A 25,136-nucleotide genomic window follows, 5' to 3' on the forward strand; every position below is an offset into this window, starting at 1 on the left:
CAGCACCCAGAATGGTAAGGGGAGGCAGGTAAAGAGGCCCAATTCTTCCACCTTGCAAGCTCACTTTGAAGTGTTGAAAGCCCAACATACACGGAGGGGAGACTGATGAGGGAAAGGGGCCCAGGTCCTGTTTTCCCAGGGGGCCAAACATCGCCAGCACCGCAAGGGGCTGGTGTGGACTGTTGCACCCAGGCCTACTTCAGACGTACATTTTACATCTAGCAGGCAAATTCCCCATGGCCTTCCCATGCCATGAAGCTGCTCCCTCAGTGGTGAAGGCCTCATCATTTCCAGGGCTCTGGTCCAAAAAAGCTGGGTCATGGGCCTCCACCGCATCCCTTTCAGCCTGGAAGGCAGGCAGGCGTCAAAGGAGGCAGAGACTCCACCTCCTTTCCCCCCAGCCTGAGCCACAGAGGCTTCTATGCCCCCCAACACATCCTATGGGGTGGGGGGGAAGCACTGACCTTGCATTGTTGGAGCGCTGGGTCCATCTAGACCCCGTTATTACCACCATCATTTTAACAGGGCCTCTGCCCCCAAGAGGGCTGACCCTCTAAATTTCAACCAAGGGGGGCAACCAGAAAGGACATGGCATAACAGGAGGCAGGAGGAGACTAGGAAGGTCCTAACTCCTCAGACCAGCTCTGGTCTCCATGAACAGAGCGGTGTTCCTCCACCTCTACACTCTAAGTTTCCTTTACAACCATGAGAGATGCCAGGTTGGAGATGGGGGTTGAGGGAGAGGAAATGGGCCTAGAACCATCACAGCCATCACAGAGAATCTGTGTGGCTGAAGTATTCCCATTTCTAAATTACAAGGCAGGGCATGCACATCAGCCCCTGTAACCATCCTCACACTCCCTTTACTCTGCACCACAGCCTTGCCTCCCGCAAAATCTTAACACATGATGAAAAAACCCAGACTCCAGAAGCATCGCCTTTCCTTGCAAACTGTGTGTGCATCTGTGCACGAGTATATTTTATGTCTTGGAACTGAATGTTTTATGGCTGGCCAGAGCTCAGTGGTACAACACACATTTGCAAATGTCCCAGGTTGAAACCCAAAGATCCAGGCAGGGCTAGGAAAGACTCCATGAAGGCAACGCTGATAAAGCAAGGGTCTGACAATATGCAACTGGTAGCTTCCTATCCGCTTGTGTGGGTGTGTATGAATGCAAGTGTGGGTGTGTGCATGAAGACTGAAGAAGACCGGCTCTCTTTTGCACTGACCCTGCCCACCTCTGGCACGAGGCAGCTAAAAGGTGAGTTACAATACATCTCTCTCCCCAGCACTTCACTGCTGAAAGCTTTTGCCAACCACAGAAAGCTATCTAAATTGAAAGCATGGGGTGTTTCAGCAGTGGATCTGCTTACGGGTAAGCAGACTGCTATTTGTGGTTAAAGGAAGGTTTTCCATCCAGGCAATCCAACCTGGATCAAGGAATGCAAAAGTCTGCATTCTATATCAATCAGGCAAGGGAAAAATAAAGAAGGAGTTGATGAATAAGTTAAAAGCTTTTGTTTATTTATTTTTGTTTATTCTTATGTTTTGTTTTTTCTTGTTTACAGCAAGAAAGGAACACACCATTTCATAAAGCTTCAGTCTGCATGTTTTGGGACAGTTCCATACAACTCATCACAATGGAAACGACAATTCCAACGTCCCGCGTTGCCACTGCTGCAGTTGAACCAGGAACCAAAATCCACTTTTACAGACAGAGAAATAGAACAAACACTGTATTCATAAAATGGTGCTTATTTGTTTTAAATCAACTCCTAGCTTGTACTAACAAGTTCAAGCATTTTCCAGAAAGTACAGTAAACAGGTAAGAAAGATTGCTCGCTTCATTAAAAGATTTTGCTCATGTCCATCCTGCTGGTTCCAGCAGAATGTGTGTTCAGGATTGCAATTTCAATGTTTTCTCAGCTAGCTGGAACGGAAACAAATCCAGTTCAGAGACTAATGTTCTATACTTTATTAATATAACTCTGTCATCTATGCACAACAATGTCATAAAAGATCTTTTCAGTAAGAAAAAATACATATAGCATGCAAAGCTTGGAAGAATCTCACTCATAGTAAGTTATACGCCTAGTGGGCTGTGGGTTCTGTTTGTTTTGACAAAGAGGGTTGTTTAATGTAGGCTAGACAGAAACTATATCCATACATTCATGTTAGCGATCCACAGCCGGTGCTTTGTGCTGTAAGGACTTGTCAGCCATTCAGTTCAGGTAGTTTGAAAATCTGGAAGCAATTGTTCCCAGCTTGAGATGTGCAGACCAGACCAGGAATTGCTGCTCTCTTCTTCTCTTGTGAAGACAGTTGCACACTAGCGCATTTTATAGGAATTAGATACAGAAATTTCACAGAGCTGCCCTTTGAAATCCAAATCTACTGTGAAATCCAAGTCACGCTGTAATGCAGATTAAGAATAATTTTTGTGTGGCATAGGACTATATCTTAGCACTTGGAAGGTTCTGCTTCATAGCTTCCTCATTTCTTAAATTCAGTAGGTGGCTTAGCCAATAAACAAAGACAAAAAAACAAAATCCTAGACCTTTTCTGAATACAGGGAAACATATCTGGGGGTCTTCAGCATGTGACTCAGTTTGTGCTCCCCCACTTCCATCCTTCAAGTACTTAGCAGGAACAATTTATGCAGAGTTATGAAAATATTTACGCCCCCATGATCTATAAATAACATAGCGTGGGAACGTAACTTAATATAAAAGCAGCTGACCAAATCACACAATGAACAGTACATACTAAGATACACCATCAAACAAATATTATCTCACAACTAACATAAGGTACAGAAGTATTGGGGTACACTAATGTTTCTGTTTTGGAGATGGTGCAGAATTCTTTCATGGAATTCCTATTAGCTGTCCCTCAAGGCACCTCTGCACCTCTTTTAAAGGCAGAAACAGGATTGCTTTCTATGGAAACTCGCGTTATACTTGCTTTGCACTGGCTGAAGTTGGTATGTGTGAATGGTTCTCGCCTGCTCCCCCTGCCCCCCAATACTTTTGAGAACAACTCCAGACTTCAGCCCCAAACTCTTGGGTAAACTCTGTTTGAGGCACCCTGTATGCTTATGGGATTAATATGGAAGTTAATCCACTTTCTCTTCTACCAAAGTTAAACAGTCTTTCAAAGAAGGAATAAATGTTTATTCTAAATGATAAGACATTTATTCAATCAGATCAATGTAATAATTGTTTATATAAAATGGCATTTGGTTTGGAGCAATACTTTACTGCAGCTCCTTTGAGAAAATCAGTTTTGTCGCTTTGGTGTATGTACTCTGTATATTTGGATAGGAAGTTGTATTTGTGAATCCAGTGAAGTTGAGGATATCTCACTGCCCCTTGTTTGAGTCCTCAAGGTATAAATTTTGAACCCATGTCCTCTGCCTCCTGTCAAACAGATACACCGCTGGAACATATAAATACATTGCTAGAAAACAGTGACATTTCTATTACCATCCAGATTGCAAAATGTGTTCTGTCTGCTAGAAAATTAAGAGCCAGACATAAAAAAAAACTTAGTGGAGTGAATGGGATGCTTATAATATCTAGGCCAGTGGTGTCCAAACTTTTTTCAAAGAGGGCCAGATTTGATGAAGTGAAGGGCCATGAGGCCTTTTTTTAGGATTGACCTTTTTTTAGGACTGTTGAGCTTTTCTATGATTTTGTTGAGCTTTTTTTTAAGATTGAAGTTTGAAGTTGTGGGGCCAGATTAAACCGACTGGTGGACTGGATTAGGCCCCCGAAACGGACTTTGGACATGCCTGATCTAGGCACAAATTTATAGGGTCAGTGTCCCTTTACTTTGTGTCTTGATTGATGGAATATGCTAAACTGAACTGTATTTTCACATGTATTTTGTCTTGAATCGTGGTGGCCTATGGGTTTGAACAATAAAATGTTTAATTAAAAAGCATAAAAATGTATGGGCAAATAAAGAAGTCTTAAGCTGGTCCCAAAATGCTAAGGATGTTGGTGTTGTGTCTTTTACGGGGGGCATCCGGCAGATGGGGGGGCATCATGGAGAAGCCTCTACCCTGGTAACTCAGAGGGTAATTTGCTTCTGGTAGTAAGGAGCACAAAGAGCATTGCTACATAATTAGGGCCAGCTCTGCCATTAGGCATACTGAGGCAGCTGCCTGAGGCAGCAGAAGCCCCAAGGCAAGAGCTCTGCAGGCACAGATGCACCACTGGTAGCAGTGATGATTTGGGCGGAAGCCACACAAGATTGTGTGCAAGATCTCACCCCCCCCCCCAAAAAAAATGGCAGAAGCGGCAGGGCGGGCAGAGAAGCAGCAACGGGTATGGTGGTGGAAGGAGTGGCAAGGCAGGGAAAGGCAGTACATAACTGCAAAGTGCTGCTTCATAATTCTGCATTCTGCTATTATGACCTCACATGTATCTGTGTTTACATCTGCCAATTATTTTCTCCTCCTTTCTTTTTCTGTTGGAATGGATCTGAAGAGAGAGGTTGCAGCTCCCGGTAGCCATTGCAGCAGGAAGAGGTGGCCATGTGATCAGAGTTGAGGTAAAGCAATTATTCCAATACTTCTGCGTTCTCCACTGAACTTAATGGGGCCTGCTTTTGGAGAAGGATTGCACTGTGAAATAATAGCTTTGTAACATAGTGGTCTTTTGTTTAACCAGAACAATTGACAGATCTTGAAACCTGATTGGATGTTGAAAAAAAAATCAGATCCATATTTTAAATATGATCTACTAAAGTGTCAAAAGTCAAATCAGGCAATCAAAAATGATTGCGTCCCAAGGTAGTTTCAGGTACTTTTCAACAAATGTCCATGAACAAATGTTTCAGAAATACCTGTCCCAGACACCCATAGGTTCCTAAGCTGATCATCTGAATTCAGTTACGTGAGCCCAACTTACCACATTTTTTTCATTTGGCTTTATGGATATACTTCCGTAGAGTTCTTCACCCCTTCTTACAGTTAGGTAGTCTTCCAGGTAGAAGACAGTTTGCTTCCAGTGGGTGTAAGGAGCATCTGGTGCTACAAAAGGAGACAGATTATATGGAAGAAATTCCCCACCAATCTAATATTGCTTATATTTACACCAATGAAATGGAGATGATTTAACAAAGTATCTTCACACTGGCATTATTGTCAGGTGATTCCGTGGTGAGCAATGTAACATTTGTAAGTTTCTTTACATAATATTTTGTCTTTTCACTAATATTATTTAACTCCTATGCTATTAATGTCACTTAATGTTATTAAAATATTTGTTAATTGCCCTGATCTTCCCTACAAAAATAATCAAGAAGCACACCACAATAATGCTTTCCTTTTATTGTGTTTTAAAATATGTTACTAATGTGATCATTTTCTAAACTCAATAATTTATCCCTTAAAACCCTACTCAGTGTTATTACGTTTCTGAACCTGATGTTTGTAACTGGAGACAGAACCCACATGAAGCCAAAGAAAGAACTTACCTGTAGAAAACCCTATTTTCTTGTGGCACTTTGTAAATTCTATATTAAAGTAAGTAACCAAGGCGTGAATGTAGTCATTGCGCTGAATTTGGAGGCAAAAGGCAGAGGTAAACACCAGGTCCTCAGTCTTCACTGTATAAATATCCACTTCCTGTATTGTTGGGGGTTGCAGAAGAAGAAGAGAGAAGCCACAGAAAACATCAATATAAAAGACCAAGGCTGGGCAGTTTATATTACCTGGGTAAGCAAGTCTGCTTGTTTAACTAGAATGATCCCCTGTATCTGGCCTGTTATATCCCTGGAGAAGTTGCCCTTGCATCCTTGCCCAAACCCCTCGTGCAAACACAACCTCTTGCATCTGCCCTGATGTGAGTCCTCGACTGAAACCTATGTGGGACATGGCACCTTCTCTGTCCAAACTAATGTTGCCAAAACTTCCTCTGCCACCCTGGGTTGCTGCAACGGTACCTCAATTAGGTCCACTGCTTACAAAAGGCTTATAACAGGCTTCCTCAACCTCAGCCGTCCAGATGTTTTTGGCCTACAACTCCCATGATCCCTAGCTAGCAGGGCCAGGGACGATAGGAATTATAGTCTCAAAACATCTGGAGGGCCAAGGCTGGAGGAGCCTGGTCTATAGTTTCCCCTTCCTGGGAACCTTCCAGCAGGGAGTGGTACAACAGGTAAGGGTTTGCAAAACCACTGCCTCACTCGCTGCAAAGAAGCAGAGCAGACAGAGGAAAGTAACACCCACAATGAACACCTTTTAATTTTCAAAAGAAATTTTGGGCTAGCCTATTAATATTGCATACTTATCTAATCATACTGAGGTAGAGAACGGAGGAGGGAAACACACACAAAACTCATTACGCACTCTTCAAGTGGCAAGGCTGTCCACATGTTACAAACAACACATTCCAGGTTAACAACACATGCCTCAAGCCACCTTTGCTGCCTGTATTCCTCCACCAGGTCTGTTGCAAAGCATGTGTCTGAACCCCCCACAGGTGTGTGTGTCCAGCACTCGTGTGTATTCACACACACTTCTGAGAAGAATCCCAAAAAATCCACAGAAAACGAGTGTGACAATTTTGTCATAGAACCCACACAAATGGCAAGTCAAGAAACAGAGTGGGCTAGGTTCTTTGTTGCAGCTAATGGGATGAGTTTCATCCCACTGTTGTGGAGGAAGAATATTGAGCAAAGACACAGTATTCCAATAATAATAATAATAATAATAATAATAATAATAATAATAATAATAATAATAATAATTTATACCCCACCCATCTGGCCGGGTTTCCCTAGCCACTCTGGGCGGCTTCCAATATTAAACACAATATTAAAATACAGTAATGCATCAAACATTAAAAGTTTTCCTAAACAGGGCTGTCTTCAGATGTCTTCTGAAAGTCTGATAGCTGTTGTTCTCTTTGACATCTGGTGGGAGGGCGTTCCACAGGGCGGTGCCACTGCCGAGAAGGCCCTCTGCCTGGTTCCCTGTAACTTGGCTTCTCACAGTGAGGGGACAGCCAGAAGGCCCTCAGCGCTGGACCTCAGTGGTAGAACGATGGGGGTGGAGATGCTCCTTCAAGACTTGGTGTAGTGAAGTGAAAGTTGCTATTGGCTCTTTGTGCCTGAGTATTGAGGCAGAGTGCATGTTAAATAAAAAGACTTTTGAGTTTTAGCAATGTGAGTTTTAGGAGTGATCAAGAGGCAAATTGCTTGCAAAGTCCCCCCTTTTGTGCCCTTGTGTAATAAACTGCTCTATCTCCACAGTTCTCCAACACCAGAGTTCCCTCTTGGGAGCTAGGTACATGGACAACATCAGTGTGTACATCACAGTGTGGTGTTTTTGGGTGTTGAGCTACACCACATCCTGACCCCTGCCGTTCCCAAGTGGGTGGGATGACAGAAACAGCACGTGGGTGTTTCGCCATAACTGTAAAACCCACAAATTTCTCACTGGTGCTTTCGCAATGCTATTAATTACAAATCTCTACAAAAGAAAAGAAAAAACATGCTAAAATAAATTACTGCTGGTAACAGACTAAAATATATCATCACTACAAACTGGTTTCAATTAACATACAGCTACAGTAATTCGAATACATAAAAATTCTTCACACGTACAAAGGATTCAATTATGAGCATCTCTAATATAGCAACATCTCTTAAGACTTTATATACATTAATATTAAGCTCCCCAGTAAGCCAATGGCTCACCAGAATGAAGGGGAAGCTGGCTATAGACATTCAGAAATGGCAAGCTGTCATGAGGCGGCCAATGCCCCTCTCCACCACCAAGGGCGGTGTACCTGGCATCCAGGATGCACATTTACAACTTCCCCTTAACCCATTTTTCCTGGACTAGACCATGCACAGTAATTATCCTTTCCATTAGTTAGTGGCATTTACTAGCTGCAACTTTTGAGCAGAGGGGACTGAAGCAGAGCCACCAGCATTATGGCCTGTGCCATAGTACAATGGAACACCGTCATGTGGCTTTTATATAGAAGGATCAACATTTGAAGCTGATTAGCAGCATGAAAAGTCAGAGCGAAAGGACAAAGACCAAAGTACTGCATCCCTGAAGTCACAGAAATCTTTTTAAAGTAGCACTATTTTAAATTTATACTTTGAGAAACGCCAAACCTTTATTAAACAGGCATTGGTCACCACCTGCTTTGGGTCTACAATGTCCACCAAGGGTTCCTTCATGGCAACATCCCTGATACAGGTCATATCAAAGCCATATACATTCTCCCACCCTGTCAAAACAAATGGAGAGGGTCAAAGGTCAGTACAAATAAAAGGGAAACATTTGCAATTCGTGCAGGTTTAGCCTAGGGAAGAGAAGATTAAGGGATAATTGCTGTTTTGAAATATCTAAAGGGCTGTCACACAGTAGATGAAGCAGATGCTCTTTTGCTCCAGACAGCAGAACTAAAGGTTGGAAGTTTCTAAGAAGCAGATTTTGGTTAAACATGAGGAGAAATGTGATAGCAAAGCTTTTTGACCATGGAAGTCAAAAGCAGAATTTTGAGTCTGGAGACTTGCTGTGGCAAGGTGACAAGGCACTTTGAGGGCAAAGTTGCTCATATCCAGACAGACTGTGATGCAAGTCTCTTGAAGTTGTTTGGCCTACCATAGGAATGCTTGGCCCTTGTCCAGTTGTGTGTGTTAGGCCTTGACCTCCTTGGACCTGCATACAGGCTGCACTTGATGGAGGAATACAATAATCCTCTCCACAGCAATATCAACTAACAAACAGCTTGTATGAAAAGCATAGAAGAATTGTAATATCTTCATACTTACAGTGGATTTTGAAGTCTTTGTACTGCCTATCTTCAATTGCTACCACATACAATGCAGCCCGGTCTGGAAACATAAGCCCCCCAGGTTTCTGTTGATGAATTATGGGGAAATAGATCTTATAATCTAATCACTTGACAAAGACATCATATTTTTGAACTGCTCCTACCAAAACACCCACCTTTGCTTTATTTGAAATCCTTCATGTCACTAAGTCATGAGGTTGTTACATGAATTACTTCTAGAGAACTGCAGGGTGTCACTCCAAAATGAAGCTTTGATTCTAAAAATCAAACAGATCTATTTCTCTGTTTATTTCACCCTCTTTGCAGATCTTTTAGAGTCTCAGAATGACTCCCATTCCAACAAGCTAACTTGGGGTATTGATGCGGGGAGGACAGTGACTGGCAAACTAATGGCCATTCATTCACCTACCAGCCACTTGTCTCGAGCGAAGATGACAGTGTTAAGCATGGACTCATAGAAAAGTGAGTAACCCATCCATTCACTGACGATGATGTCTACTTTGTTCACAGGCAATTCAACTTCTTCTACTTTACCCTTAAATATTGTGATTACTGTAAGAAGCAAAAAAGAACAGATTTCATATACTGTACTTAGGAAAATCTTGGTGGAACATAGTATTCTGTCTCTTCTAATTTCATTTACATATTAAATTTTAATCTTAGTAAAAATAAATCCATTCCCCTCAAACAGCAACAGGATGTAGGATCCCACATATTTGGCAGGGATGAACGGAAACTTATTTCTACCTTACCCAAAAGTGAAAGTGTTTTATGTTTGGAACACTATTCATAACTGGAGACAAGGGGTAGGATTTTACAAATTGCTAGTTCACATATTATTTCATTTGTTCATTTAGAACTTAGTACTATTGTCCATTAACCCCACTTTATAGATTACAGATACCTGGCTTATTTTTATTTATAGATAGGCAGCTATGTGCACATGCATATCTGCAAACATCTATTTCCTTTATTATTATTATTATTATTTTTACTGTCTGCTATTTCGCAGGATGGGATGTGGGTGGCACTGTGGTATAAACCCCTGAGCCTAGGACTTGCCAATCAGAAGGTTGGTGGTTCGAATCCCCATGACAGGGTGAGCTCCCGTTGTTCGGTCCCAGCTCCTGCCAACCTAGCAGTTCGAAAGCACGTCAAACTGCAAGTAGATAGACAGGCAGGAAGGTAAACGGCATTTCCATGCACTGTTCTGGTTTCGCCAGAAGTGGCTTAGTCCTGCTGGCCACATGACCTGGAAAAACTGTCTGCAGACAAACGTCGGCTCCCTCAGCCAGTAAAGCAAGATGAGCGCCGCAACCCCAGAGTCGTCCGCGACTGGACTTAACTGTCAGGGGTCCTTTATCTTTTTTTTATTTCACAGGATGTTTGTTTTCTGATACTGGACTATTGTTCATCCGTCTTTATTCAAAGCACTAATTGACAGATTGTCTTGTTCAGGGTTTTGAGTTTCAGAAAACATGTAAGGAGGGGAGATTATGAATGAGCATCTCAGCTCCTTCCTCATCACCCTTTACAAGTTCCAGGGCAATTGGAAGTCTCCTGTGACTGTGAAGGCTTCTGCATGTTTTGGAACCCTGTTTTTTTGGGCTTCAAAGTCCATGACTACAGGTGAGGCAGGGATAATTATTACCTGTCAGAGTTGCCTCTAGGTCCCAGCTCACAGAGGACCAACGCTAGTCAGTAATAACGTATAAAAGTCTTTATTGAAGATTAGTTTCCATTTCCAAACCGCAGCGTGCAACTCTACGTCTTAGAACCTAGACCGGCGAAGCTCCATCTGAGTCTCTGCCTCCTAGACACCAGTTTAAGACTCTAGCCTTACTCCACCTCTTCCGTTGTTCTTTCCTCCTCTGGGTCCTTCTGCCCCCTGGGGTTTCCTCCTTTCTGGACTCTTCTGACGCTGACCCCCCTGAGTCTTGCCCCTAATTCCGGCGGGCTTTAGGACCTGGCTCCCTATCCGGGCTACCTGCTGTGTCGCTCGCCTGTACATTTGAACTTGGCGCGCGCGCCCAGCCGGTAACTTTCCTCTTGACCGTTTCCCCGCTCTCCGATGGAGGCGTGGTCAATCCTGACTCATCTCCTCTCGCTGGTGGTGAGAACACTGGTCCCGATGCCTGGGACTCCTCCCCCCCAAAGCGCTCTGGTGGGGAAGCTGGTCCTGATTTCCAACTGCTGCTCTGGGAGTCCCCGCTGGCCCCTTCCTTCTGGGGTTTCCCCCTTGGCACCCCCTTTGCCCTGGCCATCGGCGCTCCCCGATTCGCTGGAGAGGCTCATGGAATCCCTCTGATCACTGTCACCGCCTACGCTCCCCTCGGATTCCTCCCCCTCGCTCTCCATTTCCTCCCTCTCCTGTGCCTCTGCTCCTGAGCCCCTGACATTACCCAATTTGTGTTTAATTTTTGGGTGTGTGTTTTGTGTATAAAATTTAATTTTTTTTTTGTCCAGGGTCTCATATAATTGTAGAGTTGGAGGGGACCCTGACGGTCCAACCCCTGAAGGGCCTGTGTTTTCTTCTCATAGTTTTGGATCGTAAGCTTATTGTTCTATATTATGATAGGTACGAGGCATCTTCTCAGCTATCTTGCACTGTTTGATAAAAGGGAATTTCTTATTATGCTTAAACTAAAACTATTCTGTCTTTTAAAAGATCAGGCTCACATAAGGGAAAAATGGAAAACATTAACATATAGTGAGTTAAGGATTTTAAGTATTTGGGAATTTGGTTTAGCCAGAAACAAAAAGGGGTGCCCTTTACTACAAATTCTATCCAATTCTCATTCAAAATAAAATGAAAAAAGGTTTCCTTTTTCTAAACAAATCCAGGCATCCACCCCAGCAAACTCTGCCTGTAACCTCACAGCTACTCTACAGGGCCTTCTGGAACTGCAAATTCTGTCAGGAGGAAAAACATCAGAGCAATTTTCCCCCTTCTCCATAACGGTGAATGGTGCAACTTAGTTTCCAGCAAAAAAGCTTTAGACGTGAAACACAACTTGAACTCAGCAGAGGAACTCGGAGCAGCTTGCGCTGCTTTCCAAAGTGACAGATACAGATATGAGCTGAGTCTTGTGGCCAACGAATACCCCTAAGATCTGGAAAGTGCCTGAGGTTTACTTTTTATCGAACAAAGTTTTTATCAGTTTATTTTGGTAATTTATGATCTGGTATTCATGAAAATCATACCCAGATCTTAGAACAACATAAAAATATATAAAATGTAATAAAATACATAAGGAATGATTTACAAAAAGAAAAAGAAAAAACAAAAAACACCTAACATAGTAACAAACAAAAACAATACCCCCCCCCCCCATTAAAAAGGCTATATATTGTTACATTAGCCAAAGGCCTGGGAGAGCAATGGTAAGCTCCAGACTTAGACCAAGCTGTTAGTGCAATTTCACCAGTGTTTCCAAATTTCACCAACATCACCTACCTATGAAACACCTGGTGCTGTTGGAGAATTTGACTTTAAGCCCACGGCTGCAAAGGAAGAATTGGCACACACTTAGGGCACACTCCCAATTCTTCCTTTTGAATTCAGTGGTATGTTTTTACTTGTCCTCCTGTGCATGATGCTCACACCTAATGACAGGTGGGCATGGTTTGGAGTCTCCTTGGCCAAATAAGCCAGAGATTCCCAACCATGGGACTAGATGAATTATTAGTCTGGTCCAACAGGACTCTACTTTTTTCTTAGATGTTTTCATATGTATGAATACTCTGGTTCTTTTTAGTGAATATTTATAGAAGGACTGTAATCTAGAAAGGTGTGTGTGTGTGTGTGTGTGTGTGTGTGTGTGTTTAAAAAATTAATTGCAATACATCCATAAACCAAAATGCAAACATGGGTATGTAAATACATCAGAAACACTAGGCACCACTAATTTCCTTAAATATGTCTTACTGTGGTCCAAGTGATTTGCCTTGACAATTTTTTCCGAGTAGTCAGATATACTGGAACATTCAATCTAAAGGATGCAGGAGAGAAAGAGAAAGTGCTTTGCATTAAGTACTGCAGAACCAATGAGAGGCATTTTAACTGAATCATGCCAGAAACTGTATGGAGAGAGAAAAAAACAGAATACGAAAATATGTATCTAAAAGAAGCAGGAAATAAAAATTTAAGTTTTTAGTTTATACTATGCTCATTGAGGCATAGTCTCCATTTTCTTTTCTCCCATTTAGGACAAAATAGTGAGCCACCTTCTTTCCAGATATGGGACCACGGAAGTCATGATTCCCCATTTCATCCCTTTAAGAACCCCAGTTCAACCCTTTGAGACCCCCAAAATGATAACTTGGTTTCGTATCATGACTTCCTACATGACTTCCGGCAATTGCCGACTGGTTAGCGAAGTGAGGAATCTGTTACAGGACCTTCTTTTACTTTGTAGTGCAAACATAGACCAACTGTGCTTTAGTAAATAATGTGATATGCTTCTTTCATTTTTCTCCTTTTATTATTTTAATTAATTTTCTGTTGCAAAATCAGTAACAAAGCATTCACAAAACGATTACAGTGGTACCTTGGTTTACGAATTTAATCTGTTCTGGAAGTAGGTTCTTAAATTGAAACCGTTCTTAAACCGAGGTGCACTTTCCCTAATGAGGCCTCCCACTGCTGGTGCCCTTCCACAGCTCGGATTCCGTTCTTAGACCGAAGTAAAGTTCGCAAACCGGGACACTACTTCCGGTTCTGCGGAGTTCGTAAACCTAATTGTTCTTAAACCAAGGTACCACTGTATTGTAATTTCTTTGTACAAACATAAATAATAAACCATGACAAAACTAACAAAAAAATGAACCACTAGGAGGGAGAATACAAAACATAATGAGGTGATTACAAAAAAAAATAATCAAAAGATTCTTCAATAAATCAAATTGGAACTAAAGAATATTGCCTGCTTATCCATGCCATAATATAGTATATGTTTTAGGTATTTCTCATCCATGTGATATTTCATTTGTATAGTTAATAAAATCATATGATACAGTGTAAATATTATTTTATTTTTCTGTGCCCTTGCCATGTTCAATTCTTGTGACAACTTTTCCATTATGTCTGTTTGTGAGAATATATTATACCAGTGATCTATATTCAGTAATGGTGAAGTTTTCCAAGTTCTGGCTATTACCATTCTGTTTGCTGTTAATAAATGTGTAATTAATTCCTTACTTCTTAATTGGTGCATATCTGAAGTATATAAATTAAGGAAGGCTAATGCTGGGGATATTGGGATTGTCTGAGCTGTAATCTGAGATAGCTCTTAAAAGACATTTCCATTTTTTCCCCTATTTGTGGACATTCCCATCACATGTGTTGATATGTACCTATAATTTGGTATCCTCTCCAACACAATGGCAGGCTATTGGACTTTACATAAGATAGGCGCCTTGGTTAACACCATCCATGCACAATTTTTAGTGAACATTTCCTAGTAGTTGCTGACAGAGGTGTATATGGTGCTTTTGTTGCATTTTTAGTTGCATTTATTGTTATCAATATTTATATCCCAATTTAGTTCCCACCAATTTTTTAGATTTTGTTGAAGGCAAAATTGGTTCTCAATCAAGGTTTTGTATAGAAGGGAAATTAATCCCTTAGTCATTATACTTCCTCTTATCTTTTTAAATTCCTTTAGCTTCCTCATAGCTTCCTTTTGTAATTTGTATATGTGTAAGAAACTGATATCCTAACAACCATAAAATTTGATTATTTTCTAAACGTAATCTCTGCTGCTGTAAGAGGTTGTCCCTTGCTATAAAAACCTGTCAAATAATATAACTGGTGTTCTTTCCATACATTCACATTTTATGATCTATTTTTATTTTGAGATAAAGGAAGGTGCTGTATTGGACTTATAGGTGACAGTCCTGGAGCTAAAACTTTTGCTCACTTTCCCTATATTCTAAATGACATAAGAGTATAGGGCTTAGCAAGCCAACTCAACTATCAAAACGTATTTTTCATTAATGCTAATGCCATACAATTTCTCTCTCTTTCAGTGTCGACAGCGGGGTTCTCTTACTGGATGACCTCAATTCCATATGGTTAAGTTGGATTGCTTCATAATAGCTACTTAGCTACTTAAGTTTGGAATGCCCCAACTGGTTGATGGGTGGAGATACAATAAAGATTTTTTTAAATGTGGTTGGTCCAACTGAATAGAAACTTACTAAGTTTTTTTCTGCTGATTGTTCAGATGAGCTATTGGTATTCAACCTTGCAGTGATTGAAAGAAAAAGAGCAATTAAGGTGCAATCATAATTTTGGATGTGGCCAGTCTGTCTGTAATGGAGAGTCTCAATTTATTCCAATGTATCTGTACGTATTTTTTTCAAATAGTGCTATAATTATACTAACATTCAAATTATAGGTCATTTGTACCCCCAGCGATCTAAAACTTTTCCTAGCTATTGGACTCTTCAACATTGTTTTAAGTGTATATGGAGTGGTGTATGAAAAGACATTACCTCTGGTTTTTGAAAATTAACTTGCAATCCAGAGACCCTGGAGAACTGCTCCAATTCCGTACATAATATGTTGCCTGCTGTAATAGGGTCAGAGGTGCATAAAATTATATTATGTGCATAGAGGCCTAAATTTTGTTCTTTTCCATTTATAACCACTTCCATTTATAACCACTCCCGTACCAGAGAGGCCATTGTGTAATTTAATTGCTAATGGTTCTAAAATTAAGACAAATAACAGAGGCAACAGAGAGCAGTCTGTTTCGTTCCACAACTAAGAACACATTTTGGAGAATCTGAATTATTTATTCTAATTGCAGCCTGTCTTCTATCATAAATGCCTTCCAGAAGTTTTTACAAGTTTTTTTTTACAAATCCAATTTTTTAAACTACTTCCATTAGGTAATTTGGATCTACACATTCAAATGCTTAAAAATATATCAAGTGAGACACTTGCTAAAGGTGATGATATTCCCTTTCTCTACTAAAATGAAGAATGTTTAATCATTTTCTTGTTGGATCAGTAATTATTGGACCTGGAACAAAACCATATTGGTCGAAGTGTACAGCCAGTGATCATTTTAGGGTTGTCCAGTAAGTGTGCAACCCCGCAAGCATGCATCATACCAACCCTGGAAGTGACCCAAAAAGTCAAAAAGGGGGCAGCTTACACAGGCCCCACCAACGAGTGTGGGAGTCTGGAACGTAACCCCTCACAAATCAGTCGCTGCCTTTATATAAAGGTAAAGGTAAAGGGACCCCTGACCATTAGGTCCAGTCGTAGCCGACTCTGGGGTTGTGGTGCTCATCTCACTTTAATGGCCGAGGGAGCCGGCGTACAGCTTCCGGGTCATGTGGCCAGCACTGGACAACACTATAGCATTGTTTCTAAATCAGTCTGAGGGAGTCAGCATGCTCACTGTCTCTGTACCAAAGGGATTTTTAATGGAAAAGCCAAGTGTGGCACTGTATTTGAGTAATGTGTGACAGGTATTTAGTTTGATAAAACTTCTGTCAGGAGTTTGGGTAACCTTTGACGCCTCCCTCTCTATGGAGGCGCAGGTTGCAGCTACAGCAAAGGCGTCATTTTTCCACCTTCACCGAATTAAGCAGCTGGTCCCTTACCTTTTTTGCCCTCATCTAGCCACAGTTATCCATGCGACAATCACCTCCAGGCCCGATTACTGTAACTTGCTCTAGGCGGGGCTGCCCTTGCAGCTGACCCAGAAATTCCAGCGGGTGCAGAATGCCGCGGCGAGGTTCCTTATGGGGTCCTTGCTGTGGGATCACATTCATCCAGTGCTATACCAGCTGCACTGGCTCCCGGTGGAGTACAGGGTCAGGTTAAAGGTGCTGGTTTTAACCTTCAAAGCCCTCTGCGACCTAGGACCCTCGTAATATGAGACCACCTCTCCTGGTATCCCCCACAGAGGACCTTACAGTCTGCAAATAATAATATCTTGGAGGTCCCGGGCCTCAAGGAGGTTAAACTCAACCAGGACCAAGGCCTTTTCGGCTTTGGCCCCAGCCTGGTGGAACGCTTTATCACAGGAGACCAGGGTCCTGCAGGACTTGACATCCTTTCGCAGACATAGCTGTTCCATCTGGCCTTCGGTTCGGGCGCAGTTTGACCCCCCTCTATGGAACCCTGTAAGTTACCTCTTTTATCGGCTCATGTGGGACCAACATGGATAGCTGGCCCTGATGAATACTTGAGGTTCCAGACCCCTATGGTTGTAATTTTTCATGGGAAGTCATTTAATTTAATCCTGATTCTAATTTTTAAACTGTATTTTAATCAATTGTTTGATTGCGTTTTAATGTATTTGACATTTGATGTTAGTCGCCCTGAGCCCGGTCTTGGACAGTGAGGGCGGGGTATAAATAAAAATTTACTTACTACTTAGTTATTGTCATATTATTGATTGCTTATTACTATTATTGATAATATTACTATACAGTGGTGCCTCGCAAGACGAAAAGAATCCATTCCGCGAGTCTCTTTGTCTAGCGGTTTTTTCGTCTTGCGAAGCAAGCCCATTGACGGCTTAACGGATTAGCGCTATTAGCGGCTTTTAGCGGCTTATCGGCTTAGCGGATAAGCAGATAAGCGGCTTAGCGGCTTAGAAAAAAGGGGGGGAGGGGAAAAAACCCGCAGGAACTCGCAAGACATTTTCGTCTTGCGAAGCAAGCCCATAGGAAATTCGTTTTGCGAAGCACCTCCAAAACGGAAAACACTTTGGTCTAGCGGGTTTTCCGTCTTGCGAGGCATTCGTCTTGCGGGGCACCACTGTACCGCTATTCTATCATTAATAATTTTATTATGTACACCTCACCCATCTGGCTGGGTTGCTCCACCACTCTGGGCGGCTTCCAACACACTTATATACTATTACTGTATTTTCATAACATAGATAATTGTATATTTATCCCTTTTTGTTTGTTTTTTATTATGTGAACTTCTTTTAAATTAGTGCTTTGGCCGTGTATGTTAGTGACAGGAGGAAATACAAAATGCTTTGTATTTTGATATTACCTGGATGTTGTTGTAAGCTGCTTCTGGCTCAGCTTAGTCTGGAAGAGAGCCAAAGAAATAAAGCGCCAAGTGGGGGGGAAGAGTGACTGGCTGTCAGAAAGTTCTGATGAGGGGTTAGAACCTTCCCCAATAAACCACTCTAGAGTTACTGACACCCTTTTCCACAGCGAAATATTTTTCTAACCCATCCCCTTCCAGCCTAACTGGCAGATCTAATACTCATCAATTTCCAGAAAATATTTCAAAGGAATCTGAACCAGGAAGTGCAGAGCCACAATCTCAATATGCAGCTGCCATGTTAGAAATTGTGAGGGGAACTTATTCAACTTGAGTCACCTTGTTTACCACTAAACAAATGTCTGACTCCAACCTCACAGATATTAGGACACACCATGTGGCTGAAAAGAGCCAAAGGAATTATCTGTAGGTACAATCCTATGCACATTTCCTTGTCGGTAGACCCCGTTGCAAATTGTGGGACTTGGGAGAAAACACACAAAAGACTGCACTAAGTGACATGTAGCAAGAAAAGAAATGGATGAGAATGACACCAAGATGGAAAGAATATCTAGTGCAGATCCTTTCTAAGTAGGGTTGCCAACTTGGTTGGGGGAGGGGAACTGACCTGGCTGATTTTTTGGCCAATTGCTAGAATTTGTAATATAAAAGCCAGCCATTTTATTGATTGCCAGAACATTTTGCCTGGCTCCATATCCTGACTAGTCAGAGTCCATTGAACTTCACTGTGGGCATCTAAATTTTTAAAATCAAAAGTTGGCAACGCTGCTACAAAGCTGCAAAAATATACATGCAAATGTGATGGGATTTTTCAGAAAATGCTCTTCTTACCCCATAAACTTTCTTGGCTCCTGCCTTTGCTGCAAACATTGAAAGGATCCCTGTGCCACTTCCAACATCCAATACAATCTTATCCTTAAAAACATGTTTATTATGATACATGGAGTTCCTGTACGTTAATGTGCGCACCTCATCCTTCAACATTTCCTGTGTTAGAAAAAGGCACCATATGTTTACTTGAAAATACATGATTTACTTGTGTTCCATTTTTAAAAATCATCACATGTTTTAGCTAGCAAAAATGTTCTCAACTTTGGGGAGAAAACACTTGGAACTTTTCACAGATTCGTGGATTTTGCAGCTATATCTTGGAGGTCGTTTAGTCCATCCTTTGCTCGCGTTCCACAGTAACATGAACAACATCAGTAAAATCACTGTTCAATTATCCCTACTATCTATTGTTTGATCTAACATGGAATTAGGCAAGTGGAAGTTTCTGAGCAAAGTTTTGCAGCCATTTTAGCTATGTAGTTAAAGCAGCTAACAGTGCCACTGTAGATAGTTCAGTTGGTTAGAGGGTGGAGCTGATGGCTAATACATTTTCAAGATAAGGCAGGGTGAGTTCCAGCTGCTCAACTACTTCCCTGCGCCTGAGGACCTGCTTCAAATGTGTGTCACATTTTAAACTGACTATTGGTGATGGTGAGCTGGTGGCCTGCAGGCTACATCTTCAGCCACAACATCAAAGGTGATGCTGCCTGAAATCTCCACCAAATTTTACAAGTTACAGGGAACCAGGCAGAGGGCCTTCTCGGTAGTGGCCCCCACCCTGTGTAACACCCTCCCACCAGATGTAAAGAGAACAACAACTACCAGACTTCTAGAAGACATCTGAAGGCAGCCCTGTTTAGGGAAGCTTTTAATGTTTGATGCATTACTGTATTTTAATATTTTGTTGGAAGCCGCCCAGAGTGGCTGGAGAAGCCCAGCCAGATGGGTGGGGTATAATATTTAATTAAAGTATTATACATACATATAAATTCATGTATGAGGGACTGAGGTACAACTAGGCCTTGGGAATTCCATTTTTTTTATATAAGTCCTTGACCCTTCTTGATTTTGATCACTGTAATATTTATTACATATAACTACATAAAAGTGGCATGGTTCCCCCCCCCCCAAGAGCAGCCTGGGAGTGCGGGACAGCAGTGCACAGCCAGCCCGCTGCTCCCAAGCCTACCCTGCTGCCGGCTGTGGGCGGAGTAGTGCTGGGAGGCGGTAGTGCCAGGAGGTGGGTCGCACCTACAAATAAGCCTTGAATTTTAAAGGTGCGGCTTATTTGCGGGTGCGGCTTATATTCGAGCCAATACGGTAGTGTTTTTTTTAAGGGATTACCTCATGAATTCCAAAGTGGGCATATGAATCAAAGTAATAATCCCTTGATGTCATCTCTTCTGGATTGAGGAATTTTGCTATTTTTCCTCTGCCTGGAACAGGAATGGTGGATTGGACAGGCTTTGGAACAGCTGGAGGCTGAATGGGTGGGGGAGGACCACTGCCAACCTAGAAAAGAAGAAGAATTATGGGAATTCTCACTCTGTCGTGAGAGAACAGCAGAGATTTAAAATCACAAAATATGCAGCAAAGTATGGAAATATAGGCTGTAAAACACTCATAAGTCCTAGCCACTCTTCTGCACACACATCAGAAGAAAAAACTCATATCTAGAATAGATCTAATTTAGATTTAGTATATTTCTTAGAATTTCAGTGGATGAGAGCCATGGCCTGTATAGACCATTTTTAATCTGTTGGGAGAATTCTACATTCATCTCCAGGTGGCTTCAGTGCTCTGGTTCAGGACTTAATGGCCTCCATGAGAACCACAGGGCTGTCCCAATATGGCAGAACATGACCTGATTTTTGCAACAAAGCTGATTTGAGTACACGGTCATGGACAAATGATTCCCTGGTGAGGTCAGGGCTGGATGCGCCTCTCTGCCTCTGCAGAGGAGGGGAACCATTGAGATAGTCTGCCCTGGAGAATTATAGAATCAGGTTGTTTCCTGAATGCTCTGAAGAATTTTCTAGCCGATACAGCTGGCACTCCTGTTGAGGCCGTTCTCTTACTGTGGGAATCGTGAGACGTGTAGGCCTTCAATGCAATTGTTCCTGGGTATCCTTGCCAACACCATGAAGTACTCGGAGACGTGTATGTGATGAAGGAGGAAGGGTGACTACGGGAATGCAGTGGTACAAAGCTGAGTCTGACTGAATATGGGTTAACAGTGTATTATTGTGGAAGCAATGATAAGGGAAACTTATTTCTCCACCACCTGCATCCTCCAGCAATTATTTTATGTAGTCAATGGCTTTCTGTCATATGGCCAGCAGAGCAGTGTTATTGTTCCCCATGCCATTTTGAAATGATGCCAAATCAGGGAATTTGGGCTGAGGTGGCACCCAATGCTGATGACACCAGCTTTACCCCTCCACACCATCAGAATCAGGAAAAGAAGACCAGGCAGGAGGGTGGCTTCATGGGAGGGGGGTCCATGAGGTGTGGACACCTTCCCTGGATTAAGGCTGCACTTCCCTTGAAGAAGCAGGTCAGTCTAACAAGATCAAACATCAATGGTACCCACCTGCTCTTGTTAATAGTTAGTAATCACTTTCAAAATAGTCATCAGTCATTGGTTATCAGTTATTCAGGAAATCAATTAAGGCTTATCAGTTCAATGAGTCATCAGTTCATTAGTTCTTGTTTACAGGGTAGTTTTTAGATAATAGTAAAGGTAAAGGGACCCCTGACAATTAAGTTCAGTCGCGAACACCTCTGGGGTTGCGGCGCTCATCTCGCTTTAAAGGCCGAGGGAGCGGGCATTTGTCTGCTTCCGCAGACAGTTTTTCCAGGTCATGTGGCCAGCATGACTAAGCCGCTTCTGGCGAACCAGAGCAGTGCACGGAAATGCTGTTTACCTTCCCGCCAGAGCTGTACCTATTTATCTACTTGCACTGTGTGCTTTCAAACTGGTAGGTTGGCAGGAGCTGGGACCAAACAACGGGAGTTCAGCCCGTCACAGGGATTCAAACCGCCGACCTTTCAATCAGCAAGCCCAAGCGGAACAGTGGTTTAACCCACAGCGCCAGTTGTCAACTTGCTAGTCACCAGAAGATGACTAGAAGCTGAACCAGAGTATTATCAAGTTTGTTCATTAATGGAATTCCTTGGCACAATATGCCTCTTATATCTTTATGACTAATTAATGGCAGGTACATTGTTGGTCACTGAAAATATCACTTATAAAAGACAGTAAGTTGACTCAGCATGCAGTTAAAGTTTAACCAGTGAGAAAACAGATTCTGTAGTCTTAATTTGAAAGAAGCAGTATCATAAAGCATCTGATACATCATCTGACAGAGGTCAATAGTAGACTACATTAGTAGATAATTATTTGAAGATAACATTAAATGTAGTTGTTAGGTCCAAGTTAACAAATATAGGCTTGACAGACCCACCATAATTTCTTACTCATTCTTAAACAATATGAGATGTTCCAATATCTCAAACAGAGATGTCTGAAGTTTCTTCAAACAACGACTGAAGGAGTGGTGTGTGGTGAAATTTTTCATAGGGAACAGTTAGGACCAGAGGTGCTAGCTTGTGAGAGGCATGGGGAGTCAGCGTCATGCGTGAGACGTTGTGACGTCCTAATGAGCATCGCACCTCCCTCCCTAAGCAGGGCGGAAGCTTCCCGGGACAGGGAAGGAGGGACCAGGGGAACATTTAGGAGACTAGCCTAGTTCCTTAGTCCAATGACCGCATGGCACTGGACTGAAGTAACAAAAGCGATCAGTCATCAGTGAGTTTATGGTTAAGGTGAGATTTGATACTTGCAGAAGCAACCTTGAACGCCTTAAATTCACAACAGAAGAGGGTTAGTAAGAGTTAGTAAGGTAAGAACTACGGATATGTTATAAGAGATAAACTTACCATTATCTTGTTAACTCTATCTTCAGTAGAGAATAGCTACCCATTTGTAATTAGTTTATAATGTTACTCTCCCTTTAGCAAACATTTAACTTCAATATGAGAAGAGCTTGCTGAATCTAAGCAAAAATCTTTGCAGCCAAACAGATCACAATCATCACCTGGTATTCTGGGGCATGTTGTTTTGAACATGGAGGTTCTACCTGGCTACCACAGGTCATTTGGATGCAGCCTAAGGAGGGCAAACTCATTGCTTTCCGTTTCCAAGCTGAAAATTTTTTACCTGCCTTCACAGGGTGAGGAGGATGAGGGTGGGAGAACATAACGTTGTTCAAATAATTAAAGTTTAAGGTCTCAGCTAATACGCTCCCCCACCTTCAAGCATCTTAGCTTAGGTAAAACATCTCTAAGCAGCCAGGCTGTGACCTTCATTCGAACCCCAGTTGCAGGCGGCGCGGCGCGCTGCTCCTCCGGCACTTTGCAGATGCTCCGCCCGCCTGGTGCTGTTTTTAGCATCGTCTCCCTCACAAAGTGTTTGCAGGAGCTTCCATGCAGCACCTGCCATGTGGCTCTCGCCTCTATTCTTTTTTTAATCATTCTCCTTTGAGATCATTCCAGCCGCCTTGCGTTCAGGCGCATTTAGAAATCTTTCTTGCACGTAGGCGAAGAGTTGTGGAGCGCAGATTGGAGGCAGATTGCGATGCGGGGGGAATTAAACCTTTCCAGGACATCCTCCTCCCCCCCGAAAGAGCCAAGACCCAGGCAAAGTAGGTCAGCGCCCTGCGCGAGCCTGGGCAAACGGCCAGCCGGCCGAAAGTCTTTGGGAAGGGGAGCCCGGCGTACGAGCTGCAGACGGAAAGGGACGTGGGCTCCTGGGGCGCCCGCCTGCGCGCAGCCCCGAGACCCGGGACCCTTCTCGCCCCAAAGAGTTTCCGACTCCGCGGCGAGGCTGCTTCGCCACGTGGAGCCGACCGACCCGAAAGGATCGCGCGCCCCGCCGCTCGCTCCCTCTGCGGCGCCCGGGCTGCATCCTGCCCTCGCCGCTCCGCTCCAGGCAGCCGCGCTGCCGGAGGCGCCCCGCCTGTCCCGCCCGGGAAGGAGCCGATCTGCGGCAGCCGGAGAGGAGGGAGCCCCGGCCGGGCTGGAAGAAGGTGGTCCTGCCAGCCGGGAGACCCTCCGCTACCACTCTGCGCTAAAAGGAGTCCGCCCCGCGCGCCCCCGGGCAGGGAGAAGCCCCAGTGGAGCCCTCGGCGAGGGGCCGGCGGGAAGACGAGAGGGGCCCGTCTCCGCGGCGCTGCCCTTTCTTCGCCGGCCGGGGAGCCGAGGCTGGGCGCTGGCGACGCCCGGCTCCGGGGCGCGCTCAGGTGGGGCTGGGGGGGGTGCGCGTCGCCCGCTTTCTCACCTCGGTGTTCTCCGCCGCCGCGCTTTCCGCCATTTTCCTCCTGAGGAGCAGGCAGCGCGAAGAGTGTTTGGTGCCCATAGGAGCCGGCCGAGGGGTCCGGGCGGGGGTGGCGGCAGGCTCGCTTCCTTAGCCCTCGGCCAGGCTGGCGCGCTCGGCGGAGCGAGAGGGCGCCGGCGGTGCGTCCGCGCGTGCCTTTCGGCTGCCCCGCCAAGGCTCCGGCGCCCGTCGGCTCCGCATCCAGCCTCCCCGGGCTCCCTCTCCAGCCCGGCCGACTTTGCCTGCCTCGAACTGCCGCCGCCGCCGCCGCCGCCCGGGGCGAGCAACAGGCGCTTCTGGCGGCTCCGGAGGCCCCTCGGCCGCGGAAGAGCGAAGACCCGACGCCGCGGAACTTGGGCGGACATGGATCAGCTGCCCCGTCTGGGGATCCGGAGGCGACGCGGAGCGCCAGGGGGGCCGGCGGGCGGCATGGCCCGCGCCTGCCCGGGACTGCTCGCCTGCTGGAAGGCGCCCTCGGTGCGGCTCCGCTCGGAACTCGCTCTGGGTCCGCTCGCCGCCTCTCCGGAGAAGATTTTGTGGGTCAGCCCATTAACTCCTCTCCCTCCGGCTCGGGAGAAGGGAGCTCACGTCTTGCTTGCGCCGCGAGTCTCTATGGCAACTCCCGGGCTTCCCCGCTGGGCTCTGGTGCTGGAGCGGCGCTGCAGAGTCCCCGCTCCGGGCCGAGCAGCAGGCCGGGCCCGCCGGCAGCCAGGGGACGGCGCGCCTTCCTTCCTGAAGAGCGAGCCCCAGCTTCCCAAGGACGGGTCCTGAGCCCCATAGACGCAAACGCGCCTTCCTGCCTTGGAAATGGTGCGGGGCTGCCGCCGGGGCTGCATTGCCTTGCGCTGCACTTGTTGCAGCATCGGGGGATGAGGCGGGAAGATAAAAATAGAAAACAATAGAGGTGCCCCCCCTCCAGCTGGAAGTGAAAGCACCTGACACTCCAGTTCTGCTCTGTCCTCAAAAGACCTCTTTGGCAAGCAGTGCAGCAGAAGCGCAGGCTGGCGTTGGGCGAGGGCGCCGAGGAGACCGCCAGCTCCATTGAAGGAAGGG

The 25,136-nt window shown here is 44.3% G+C and overlaps 1 protein-coding gene and 1 pseudogene across 6 annotated transcripts; both read right to left on the bottom strand.

Moving 5' to 3' along the window:
* Positions 1-1,504: 1,504 nt before the first annotated feature.
* Positions 1,505-24,925, bottom strand: PRMT8 (protein arginine methyltransferase 8). Of its 5 annotated transcripts, none has more exons than XM_083698390.1 (10): positions 24,048-24,925; positions 20,051-20,218; positions 18,707-18,862; positions 12,755-12,818; positions 9,236-9,378; positions 8,804-8,891; positions 8,168-8,256; positions 5,486-5,636; positions 4,918-5,039; positions 1,505-2,414 (listed from the first exon to the last, which is right to left on the bottom strand). In XM_083698390.1, the coding sequence occupies exons 1-10, from the start codon at positions 24,123-24,125 to the stop codon at positions 2,331-2,333; spliced, it is 1,143 nt and encodes a 380-aa protein (XP_083554516.1). In that variant the 5' UTR covers positions 24,126-24,925; the 3' UTR covers positions 1,505-2,330. The 5 variants fall into 5 exon arrangements, with proteins under 5 accessions (XP_083554516.1, XP_083554515.1, XP_083554514.1 ...); XM_083698389.1 differs by having other exon boundaries at positions 8,141-8,256; positions 24,048-24,547; XM_083698388.1 differs by lacking the exon at positions 24,048-24,925 and adding an exon at positions 22,807-22,938 and having other exon boundaries at positions 8,141-8,256.
* Positions 3,756-4,757, bottom strand: LOC310852028 (annotated as a pseudogene). The gene has a single exon. The product of its transcript is annotated as an uncharacterized misc_RNA (transcript).
* Positions 24,926-25,136: the final 211 nt, after the last annotated feature.

Source organism: Podarcis gaigeae (assembly GCF_964106915.1).
Source record: "Podarcis gaigeae genome assembly, chromosome: 9".
NCBI classification, from domain to species: Eukaryota; Metazoa; Chordata; class Lepidosauria; order Squamata; family Lacertidae; genus Podarcis; species Podarcis gaigeae.